General features: G+C 49.5%; 1 protein-coding gene across 1 annotated transcript; it reads left to right on the forward strand.

Moving 5' to 3' along the window:
• The first annotated feature begins 9,401 nt into the window (after positions 1-9,401).
• Positions 9,402-10,355, forward strand: LOC128091905 (olfactory receptor 14C36-like). Its single transcript, XM_052705312.1, has one exon. It carries the CDS (start codon positions 9,414-9,416, stop codon positions 10,353-10,355), a length of 942 nt encoding a protein of 313 aa, XP_052561272.1. The 5' UTR covers positions 9,402-9,413.
• The last annotated feature ends 323 nt before the right edge of the window (positions 10,356-10,678 follow it).

Raw genomic sequence — 10,678 nt, forward strand, 5'->3', positions numbered from 1 at the left:
TGTGTGTAATAATTATATATTAGTAGATACATTTTTTCTTTGCAGTTCATATATATATGTGTGTATATAATTATCATTAGTGGTTATCATGATCCTAAACATGTTTTTGGATTCCAACCACTTCTCTGAGGCATCATCCTGCTCTTTCTCCTGGAGTACATATGAACTCTGGGTCAGTGCTGACTTTCTAACAAACTCTGTGTTCCATCTCTGTATCTGCAGGCAAATGAGATGCCAGCAAGCACCGTGGAGCTGAAATTGGCTGGATTAGCAAAAGGGATCAGTGTATTAGAATAAGGACCAATTTATTACATTAGCAAAAGGAATCAGTGTGTGCTCATCCTAAATCTTCCCAGTTTAGCTTTGCTTGATGTGTGAACAGCCCTGTTTTTATCACTTCTGTTTCACGGAAGAACTGAAATCACTTTTTTGCCTCTGCCAGGTATAAGGACTTGTTCTTGGGTTTGGCATAAACTGTGTACAGTTATGGTGCACCAAGATAGAAAGATGCTAGTTGTGGTAAAACAAGCAATGGACATTTACCAAACTGGGGGAAAAGAGCCCCAGTGAGCCCCACGGTGAGCCAGGGTGCACGGTGATGAAGAGGAAGATGGAATGAAGGGGAGGAGGTAGGTGCTGTTAGAAGGAGGACATGCGGTGTCAGGGGCTGTGCTGGGGCACATCTCTGTACCACTGCACGCATGCTGCCCCACACAGTGCCTGCACTGAGCTGCCAGGGGCTGCCTGTGGGGTGGTAGAGCCGGGCTGTCCTGCAGAAGGGAAGGCACACGGAGCCTCGTGCTGCAGGGCTGGGACCCCAAAATCACCTGGAACTCAGCGCCCAGCTGTGCTGTGCTCACCTTGCCTGGCTCCCAGGTGCTGCCTGTGCTGCTCTGTCACTGCCCCTCCTAGCAGGACGGGGGAGAAACACGGTTCAGCAATTCCTGAGTCGTGGCATAAGGATGCTTTATTCTTTCCTTGCTTAAAACCCCGTGACAACAAATGATGTGTGGTAATGGCTATGGATCAAATGCAGGGTTTTGTTGTTGTTGTTTTTCCTTCAGACTTTGGAGCAGTTATTGAACGCAGTGTCCCTGTCACCTTAAAATATTACATGAAACTACACCTAACCCACGACACATGTGACTAATATTTTATATAATTTAGATGATTTCCAACACAGAAATCTGCTCACTGTTAGGATTTCACAACCCTCTTATTCCTTTCCTATTTACTCTAATTAAAGTGATGTGCTACATTTGGATTTCAGTTTTGTCCTCTCACGTCCTGAACTTTTTTTCTTTTTTTTTTCCCCTAATATTTAACAGTAACTTCCTAAGTTAACTCTGTGTACCAATTATTTCTGTTCTTTCTGTCAGACCAGTGTATTATGTCACTTTACTTCAGGTAAAGATTCACTTCTGAATGCTTTGGTCATGTGCTGAACTCCACACCATTCCAATAACAGCTCTCTGGATCCCAAAGTGAAGGTTGCTAAGTTACAGAAGCACACTTATCCACCAGGTGCCAGTTGTAAGCAAAGCAACAATCTAATAAACAATTTCTTTGTGTGTGCTGGAAAATGATGTGTTTTGCTGTAACACAGCCTTGAGAACACTAGTCCTGAGATTTGCTATGTTTTCTTTAGCTCAATATTTTAAGGATCTAAATGAGAAGTCAGTATTTTCCCAATACTTCATTAAATGCTGTAGCTCTTTATGGTCAGAATGATAATGTGGGTGCTTTTTCAATACATCAGTTACGAAGACCCATACAAAAATCTACCTGGACTGTTGAAAGTCCTTTGGCATGGTGCCACATCAGATCCTGATCTCTGTGGAGAGATATGTGAGATGGATTTGAAGGGCTGCTTTCTGCTCTGCTCCGAGGAGCACATCAAGGAAGTGACCCGGGTCCAGGGCCTGTGACTCAGGCCTGCAGCCCACCTCACCATGCAGAAGGGTTCTTCTCCCGGGGTTTTAGGGGTAGGGGGACTGAAGGAAAAGGAATGAAGCAGACCCAAAGGAGGGACAGGTGGCTGAAATAAGAGAGGGGTCAAAGGAGGGTGATGTGGTCACACTCCATGCTCCACGTGGAGATGTGGAGACAAGGATGAAGGGTTTGGAGAACCCGGAAGGTAGAGCTGAGAGAGAACAGAGGAAGGGTATTGAGGCTGCTTAGCAGCATGAGAAACTCCATCCTTTAGGACTCTGGAGCAGATGATGAGAGAGTGGGGAAGCCCACAGGGGTGTAGGACAAGGTGTGCATGGCATGGAGCTCGGGATCTCTCCCAGCACTTTGGGGTGGCCACTGCCAGGCAGGAACAGATCTGAGTGGTCCCTGCTGAGCATGAGAAGAAGAACACAGATACACAGAGAGAAGCTTTGCTGAGGGCTTTATTGATCATCAGAGGGTGTCATTAATCATCAGGGTCTTCATTGGTCATCAGAGGGCAACATTGGTCATCAGTGAGCTGCAGTGGTCATCAGAGGACGTCAGGAGGCATCAGTGGTGAGGAGAAGCCTTGTCCCTGCAGGGTTTGCCCCCAAGGACTTAGGGCAGGAGGAGAAGGACTGGCAGCACCAACAGGCCCAGGGCAGGATGTGGGTCCCCTTGGGACAGCAGCCGCAGCCCCTGTCCCACCTGCACAGGGACCCTTGGCCATCCATAGGGCACCCTGAGCTTGCTCCTTCCAAATCCCCTCCTCTGCACCGCCCCATAGAGTGCAAGGGAAGGTATGGAGGTGACAGTGCCCAGATCCCCCTGGAACAGGCAGGGACAGTCCCATCCATACCATCCAGTTCCACCCCTGATGCCTGGTCCTCAGAGCTACAGGACACGGGACACCAAAGGTCCCTGAAGTGCCCTGTGGGGTTGCAGGTGTCCCCATGCTGCTCACCTAGACATGCAGGGCCACACGCCTCACACGTGGGGGATTCTCCTCTCCTCTGCTGAGCACGACCTGGGGTGAAAGGAGGTGTTAGGGACACACCGAGGGTACCGGGACAATCGGACACAGTGGGACACACTGAGATACCCTGAAGGTGCAAGGACCCATTGTGGGCACTAAAACCCCATGGCCAAGGCACGGTCCTGTAGGCTGCTCAGCCCCAACTGCCCCCATTGCCTCCTTCCTCTGCCCATTGATCGCCCACAGCAGCAGAGAGCCTAACAAAGGCCTTGGGGCACCAGGGGTGTCTCCAAGTTCCAAGAAAACAGAGAGGACAGCAACACATCCCAGCCCCATCCTCATCCCAGGGTCACCCCTCAACTTACAGGACCAGGAATGTCAACGACGACAGGTGAAGGTTGCTGGGGAAGAAGAGCCAAGGGGCAGCCATGAAGGAACTGTGAGACTGGGTGTCCCCACCCAAGTCCCCTGTTTGTCCCTAGGGCTGCCCCTAATCCCATGGCTGCCAAGGTCTGCGTGCACCTCTGCCCATGGAGGAGCCCAGGATGGGGTTGGACATAGGGACAGGGCAGGAGCTTGGGGGGCCCAAAGTGCGGGAATAGGGGTGCCAGGAGGCTTGGGGGTACCAAAAGGAGAGGAATGGGGACCTCAAAGAGAGGAGAATGAGGGAAAATGAAACAGAGGGGATTGGGGACCTAAGGAGATGATGAGAATCAGGGTGCCAAAGAAAGGAGATTTGTTGGTGCCAAAGAAAGGAGATTTGTTGGTGCCAAAAGGATGGGATATGGGGAGCCAAAGAGCAGGCATTTGGAGCCCCAAAGGGAAGGGATTTGGGGACCCAAAGCAAAGGGGACTAGAGTACAAAGGGAAGGAATTTGGATGTGCCAAGTTGAGGGTTGGCCTCTGCCTTCAGGGACAGACCCCACCAGTCCCTGCAGAGCTCCTTGCAGGGCCACCCTTGGGTGCAATCAGTGTGGCTGCCCAGGCACTCACCACAACAACTTCCGAGTCCGGCACTTGCACAAGTGGCTGTGGGGAGAGGAGTAGGAAAGAGAGTGAGAGAGACCTTGGCATTGGGGACCCCCATGGCCAATCCCCTCCAGCCCCAGCCCACATCCCCCATGGATGCTTCACCTGAGCTTCCACTGTGCAGCACAGGGCAGCGAGGAGCATCACGAGGCTGAGCGCAGCTGCCTTCATCTTCCTCTGTGCTCTGGGAGCTAGGTGAGGCTGCAGGAGGCAAGGGCTGCATTTATCCTCCCAGTGTCCCTCCCACAACCCCCAAATGCCCCTGGGTTTGGCAGGCTCCCTTGGCACAGACCGACCTGGCATGCAGTCATCCCCTGCCCCAGCCCCAGGGCACAGGAGGGAGCCAGGGATCAGAGGAGGAACACTGAGTGCGGGGATACCCATGGCATTGAGCCCAAAGCTCCCAAGTCCCTGCACCCAGGGACACCCCCTCCTTTCTGTCCCCCAGGACCACCCAGACATGAAGGCTGCACCCCATATCAAGGCTTTGTCCAAGGACTCATCCCTGACTTCTCTTGAGTCCCATGAGGCAGCAAGGTGTGGGGCTGATAGTTGGGGGAACTGGGGACACAGCATTTAGGGACACTGGGAAGTGAGAGGGCAACTGGGATGTGGGCAGTGAGGAAATTATGGAGATATTTGGAAAGCAAGGGGCATGGGGATATGGGGGCATAAAGATACAGGAGCATCGTGGGGATATGGAGCATGAAGATACGGGAGCATCATGGGGATATGGGGACATCGTGGGAACATGAAAAGATCATGGCAATCTGGAGACATCATGGAGATATGGGGAAAGGGGGACATGCAGCCAAATGGGAACTGGTTGTTGACAGGGAACTGGAAGTGCATAGATGGGCAGTGGCGACAGGTGGGTGATGGGGACACATAGACACAGGAGGCTGGCAATGTCCACTCAGTGCCTTTGTGATCATGGAGGAGGTCAGGAGTGAATGACAGACCTGGGCTATGGCAGACAGGTTTCCTCTTTATCTACTGCTGCCAAACACAAAGAGCATGACTTTGGGAATCATGGAATCTCAGAGTCGTGGAATACCTGAAGTCACAGACTCATAGAATCAATGAGCCATGGAATCATAGAACCACAGAATCACGGCACCATAGAATTACAGAATCGTGGAATCGTTTAGGAGGGACGAGACCCCTTAGGTCACATCAGGAGATGTGCCATGTATTTACGGCTCCCTTTAAATAGCCAACATCAAAAGTCACCATGTTACATCCAGAAATCCGTATTGCATATGTGACACAGCAGTAGTGCTGCCTCTGTCCATGAGGACAGTTGGTCATTCGGACACACTGGCAGGGAATCCAAGGGTGGGGGTCAAAATTGGCATTCTGTAGTCATCAGCTGTGTGCCTGAGCTTCAGTAGAACAAAGGTGTCCTATGGGTTTTGTTCCTGTCATGATACAGCCTCCTGGATAAAGTGAAGCTTGTTTTATCCAGACGAAAGGAAAGAAATAATAGAGCACTGATTAATGGCAAACAACTCCAGGATTCTTCAAGGAAAGGAGATGTGCCAATATGAAGTGTTCCATCTGACAGAATAGCAGCTGGTCACAGCTTCACGGGGCATTTCTCACAAATAAGAGAGCTGTTGTGGGTTATCTCTGAACAGAGCACTTCAGTGTTTGCTTTGGGAATTGCCCAGAGAGCAGCCAGCTGGAAGAGCTTCCTTTGGACTGATTCTGCTCTGCGCAGTGCTTGTCGGAGCTTATCAGTGCTGCCTTATTCACTGTATTTAAATGCAACGTGGCGTTTTTCCTACTCTGGAGTTCTTTTGGAAAGAACCAATGAATTGTCCGTGCTGCCATCACTGAGGAATATCGACTGAGGTGAGGAACAGGCTGTTCTTGTGATAAACACAAAGCAGGTGGATGGCACTTGATAGCAGCTTCACGATAAAGGTTCTCCTCAGGAAAACCCCTTGGCTGGTCTGATGACATCTCAAAAGAAATACTCAGACTTCTGTAACAATAGAATGCTGAACAAGTAAAATGTGATGAAGTCAGAGTTCTCAGGCTGCGATCTCCCCCTGCAGTGATCTCCCCATCATGGTACCATGGCATCACTTAGGTTAGAAATGAGCTCTCAGGACATCCAGCTGTTAACTCAGCACTGTCAAGACCACCACTAAACACATATCTGTGACCTGTCACCAGATCTGTGCTGTGTCACCCTGCCGGGCCTGAGCCTGTGCTGCTGGGCAGCAGGTGAGGGACTTCCATGGCATGGCACGTCTTTGGTTGGGCTCAATGACCTCAGAGGTCTTCTCCATCCTGGATGATTCCGAGATTCTGGGACATTCACATTCTAGTATGATACTGGGGTTTTAGGTTTCTACTTTTATAGGATTCAATGTTTCTAGGATTCTACATTTCTAGAATGCTAGAATTGTAGGAGTGTAGGAATTTAAGCACATGGGATTCTTGTTCTGTGGGATTCTGGGATTTTACTCTTCTTAGGTAGGATTATAGCTTTCTTAGATTTCTAGATTTCTATGATAACAGGATTCCAGGTTTCTTGGATTAAAGAAGCATGGGATTCTATGTTTCCACGATTTAGGTTTCTTGAATGCTAGGTATCTTAGGTTTCTAGGATTCCATGATGCTGAGATTCTTGGTTTCTTCAGTTTATAGAATTCTAGGTTTCTAGGATTTATAGGATTAGAGGATTCTATGTTCAAGGCTTTTAGGTCTCTAGAGCTGTAAGTTTCTAAGGTTTCTAGGATTCCAGGATTCTGGGTTTATAGGGTTGTGGGATGGGCTCTCATGACGACACACTGATGGAAGGGGGTTAAATTTTACCCACTGCTTAAGGCTCACTGGAGCCTTTTGCAAACCGCAGCAGGAAAATAAGCTCTAAGCTGATTTTACCCATTGCTGAAGGGTCACCGCAGCAAGCTCTAGTCTCCATAGTTAGCCAGCAAGGGTTCATGAAGGGCTCCGGTGAGGCTGCACCTCGAGTACTGTGTCCAGTTTTGGGCCCCTGGTTGCAAGAAAGACATTGAGGCCCTGGGGAGGGTTCAAAGAAGGGCAACAAAGCTGCTGAGCGGTCTGGTGCACAGGCCTTATGAGGAGAGGCTGAAGGTGCTGGGATTGTTCAGTCTGGGGAAGAGGAGGCTCAGGGAAGACTTTATTGCTCTCTGTAAGTACCTGAAGGGAGGTTGCAGTGAGCTGGACTTCAGCCTCTTCTCTTCTGTAACTAGTGACACAACTAGAGGGAACGGCTTCAAGCTGCAGCAGGGAAGATTTAGGCTGGACATTAGGAAACACAACATACATTTGAAAACATCCTATTCAGGAAGCATCATTGGATTCAGTGCATCTCTACTGCTTGTGTTCAAATGGTGGCTCACAGGCATTGCATCCATTTCTGAAGTTTTCAAGCAACACAGACACATAACATGGCTTTCCTGAAGGACCCCTGCTGCATTTGCAGCTGCATGTGAGTGTGCTGGACCCGCTAGGGAACTGGCATGACACTTGGCTGCTTCTGATGTCATTCACGCGTAAGCCCACAGCAAACTAGAGTTTCACCAGCGGAAGAATGAAGATATGTCCATATGTCTGGAATTAGTCACTGTCCATTGGACGTTTGGTGGTTAATTCAGCAGTTTCCAAAGTGCAATCATGACGCTGTTATCTTTCATGAGCTGTTGGCCGTGAAGACATGAGACATGAGACAGGGATCTCAAGGGAGATCAGTGGAGAAGATAGAAATGACATCCTCTGCTGCTGAGCTATGGGCTCCTGGGACACAGGGAGCTCCTACAAGTGGGCAGTGCTGCAGGGAGACAGCTCTGACTAGGAGCAGCTCCCGTGTGCTGTGCATCAGTGCTAGGGGCACGTTCTGCAGGTGGCATAGAGATAGAAGAGAAAGGAGAGAGGGATTACAGGATGTGAGGGATGTGAGCAGACTGCGACTTCACTGCAGGAGCATTGCTTTCAGCCACGGACACGGTAAGTCTCTCACTGTAGGTAATGCAAACACTTTTCCAACAGGGGTCACCAAATCTGGCACATCTGGTTGCAGATCAGGCCGCATACACTCTGTGCTTCTTTATCCTGGAATAAGAGCTGTTCCTGCTGAGGGCTTCCCTGCTGCAGCGTCAGAGCACAGCCCTGACGGCACATCAAGAGAGAACCCTGAAGTGCATTTTACCTCTCTACTTTCCTTTAACATATTTATATTCTTTCAAAAAAAACAAAAAAAAAAACAAAAAAAAAACCCTGGGGGTTCTCTTAGATTCCCTTTTTCAACTGAAAAAAAGAACATGCACTTAGCTAGTGCCCTGCAAACAGGGTGGGTTCTGGACAGCAAATAGGAATTCAGAGAGTTTGGGCTGGTGTCTGTATGCGCAGTCAGGGAAATGAGAGGAAAACAGCCCCCAGGATGAAAATCTGCAGACCACAGGGATATGATCAGGGAAAAAAGATAAAAGACCTTCCTCTGAGCAAGCTCTGACCTAGAAACACATCTGTCCTCATGACCATGGGGTCCGAAGCACGAACCACCTCCTGTGCAGGCAGGGCAGCATCTCCCCAGGCCTGTGTCCATCCCCCTCTGCAGTGCACAGGGGAGCGACTGCCTGGGGCTGTGGGCAACGCAGTTTGTGAGGCCGGGAAGGAGCTGGCTTTCCCTTAATGAGATGCCATCGTTAGGACACATCTCCCTCAGGTGTCCTCCAGAGCTGTGAGCTCAGGATGCAAGCTTTTCCCATAGCCAGGTGGACAAATTCAAGAGAAGAAGTATAGAGATGCAATATGCAAGGAAATTCTGTGGGGTTGATGAAATTAATTTTAGGTGTCATTTGCAAGACGTGTGGTGATGAGGAATTGCTGAAGTACTTTGTGAAATGGTGAATATTTAGTGATGGGCAGTGGATTCCTGTGCTTTCAGCTGGGTCTGCCTTCTTTTCAGATTTTCATGTGAGTGCAGTCACTGTTCATCTGTGAAATAGTCAAGCTCAGAGCAATTGGAAAGAAGCCCATCCAGCTCCCCTTACCCAGCACTAATCAGCAATGAATCCCTTTGTGTCTCAGGTCTTACAGGCATTCACACTGAATGCAGCAGAAATGCTCAGGATTCAGCAAACACTCCTTGGTCAGCAGGATGAGAATTTCTAGGAAAAATCTATCCTGAGAACTGTTTTTAAACCACATATTTTTGGCACTGCTGGTTCATATGCGGACAAGTACTTACGCATTCCAAGAGATTCAATCTCTCACATTCTGAAAACAATACCTGTCCCCACACCTCCGCCTTGTTCCCATGTATCAAGGGTACATGACTGCTTCTTTGAGAAAAAAGCACAGATGCCTGTGAGGCAAACTTAAATACTCCTAAAATGCAGATCACATCATAGAGCTGAATGAACACTCCCCACATAGAAAGACTTGTCCTTCACTTTTGTACTCCACAGACAGGTTCCACGCCCAGGAACTGCAGATGCCCAACAGCAGCTCCATCAGCCAGTTCCTCCTCCTGGCGTTGGCAGACACGCGGCAGCTGCAGCTCCTGCACTTCTGGCTCTTGCTGGGCATCTACCTGGCTGCCCTCCTGGGCAACGGCCTCATCAGCACAGCCGTAGCCTGCCACCACCGCCTGCACACCCCCATGTACTTCTTCCTGCTCAACCTCGCCCTCCTCGACCTGGGCTGCATCTCCACCACTCTCCCCAAAGCCATGGCCAATGCCCTCTGGGACACCAGGCACATCTCCTATGCTGGATGTGTTGCACAGACCTTTCTGTTTGTCTTTCTGATGTCAGCAGAGTATTGCATTCTCACCATCATGTCCTATGACCGCTATGTTGCCATCTGCAAGCCCCTGCACTATGAGACCTTGATGGACAGCAGAGCTTGTGCCACCATGGCAGCAGCTGCCTGGGGCACTGGGCTTCTCCATGCTCTGCTGCACACTGCCAGTACCTTTTCAATACCATTTTGCCAACACAATGCCATTGACCAGTTCTTCTGTGAAGTAGCCCAGATCCTCAAGCTCTCCTGCTCAGAATCAGACTACCTCAGGGAAACTGTGAATGTCTATTTCAGTCTTTGTTTAATCTTTGGTTGTTTTGTTTTCATTGTTGTGTCCTATGTGCAGATCTTCAGGGCCGTGCTGAGGATGCCCTCTGAGCAGGAACGGCACAAAGCCTTCTCCACGTGCCTCCCTCACTTGGCTGTGCTCTCCCTGTTTCTCAGCACTCTCTTATTTGCCTACCTGAAGCCACACTCCCTTTCTTCCCCATCCCTGGACCTGGTGGTGTCATTTCTGTACTCGGTGGTGCCTCCCACAGTGAATCCTTTCATCTATGCTGTGAGGAACCACAAGCTCAGGGATGCCCTGGGGAAACTTTGGGAAATCCCCAGCTATAGCAGAAAATATTAGGACAACATTTTGTTACATGTTGTGTTTGTTATTTCCTAAAACTTGCATTTCCTTTTAAATATAGTTATCCTTATTATGTTATTATAGCTAAGTATGTATTTTGACCCAGTCATCTCATGTACATACAGAACTAGGCTTCCCATGTGCATAAATGCAATGAAGAGGACAGCAGACATTTATTTCTCTCAGCTCACTTTTCTTCCCTTCTCCTCCAGAGCTGGAAGAGAAACCCCCTCACGCAGGAGGGATTCAGGGGCCAAGGGCCCAGCTGCCAAATGGAGCAGCAGCCCAAATTTCCTTGGAGGCTGCCCCCCACTACTCAG

Source organism: Tympanuchus pallidicinctus, unplaced genomic scaffold (assembly GCF_026119805.1).
Source record: "Tympanuchus pallidicinctus isolate F22 unplaced genomic scaffold, pur_lepc_1.0 scaffold54, whole genome shotgun sequence".
NCBI lineage: Eukaryota > Metazoa > Chordata > Aves > Galliformes > Phasianidae > Tympanuchus > Tympanuchus pallidicinctus.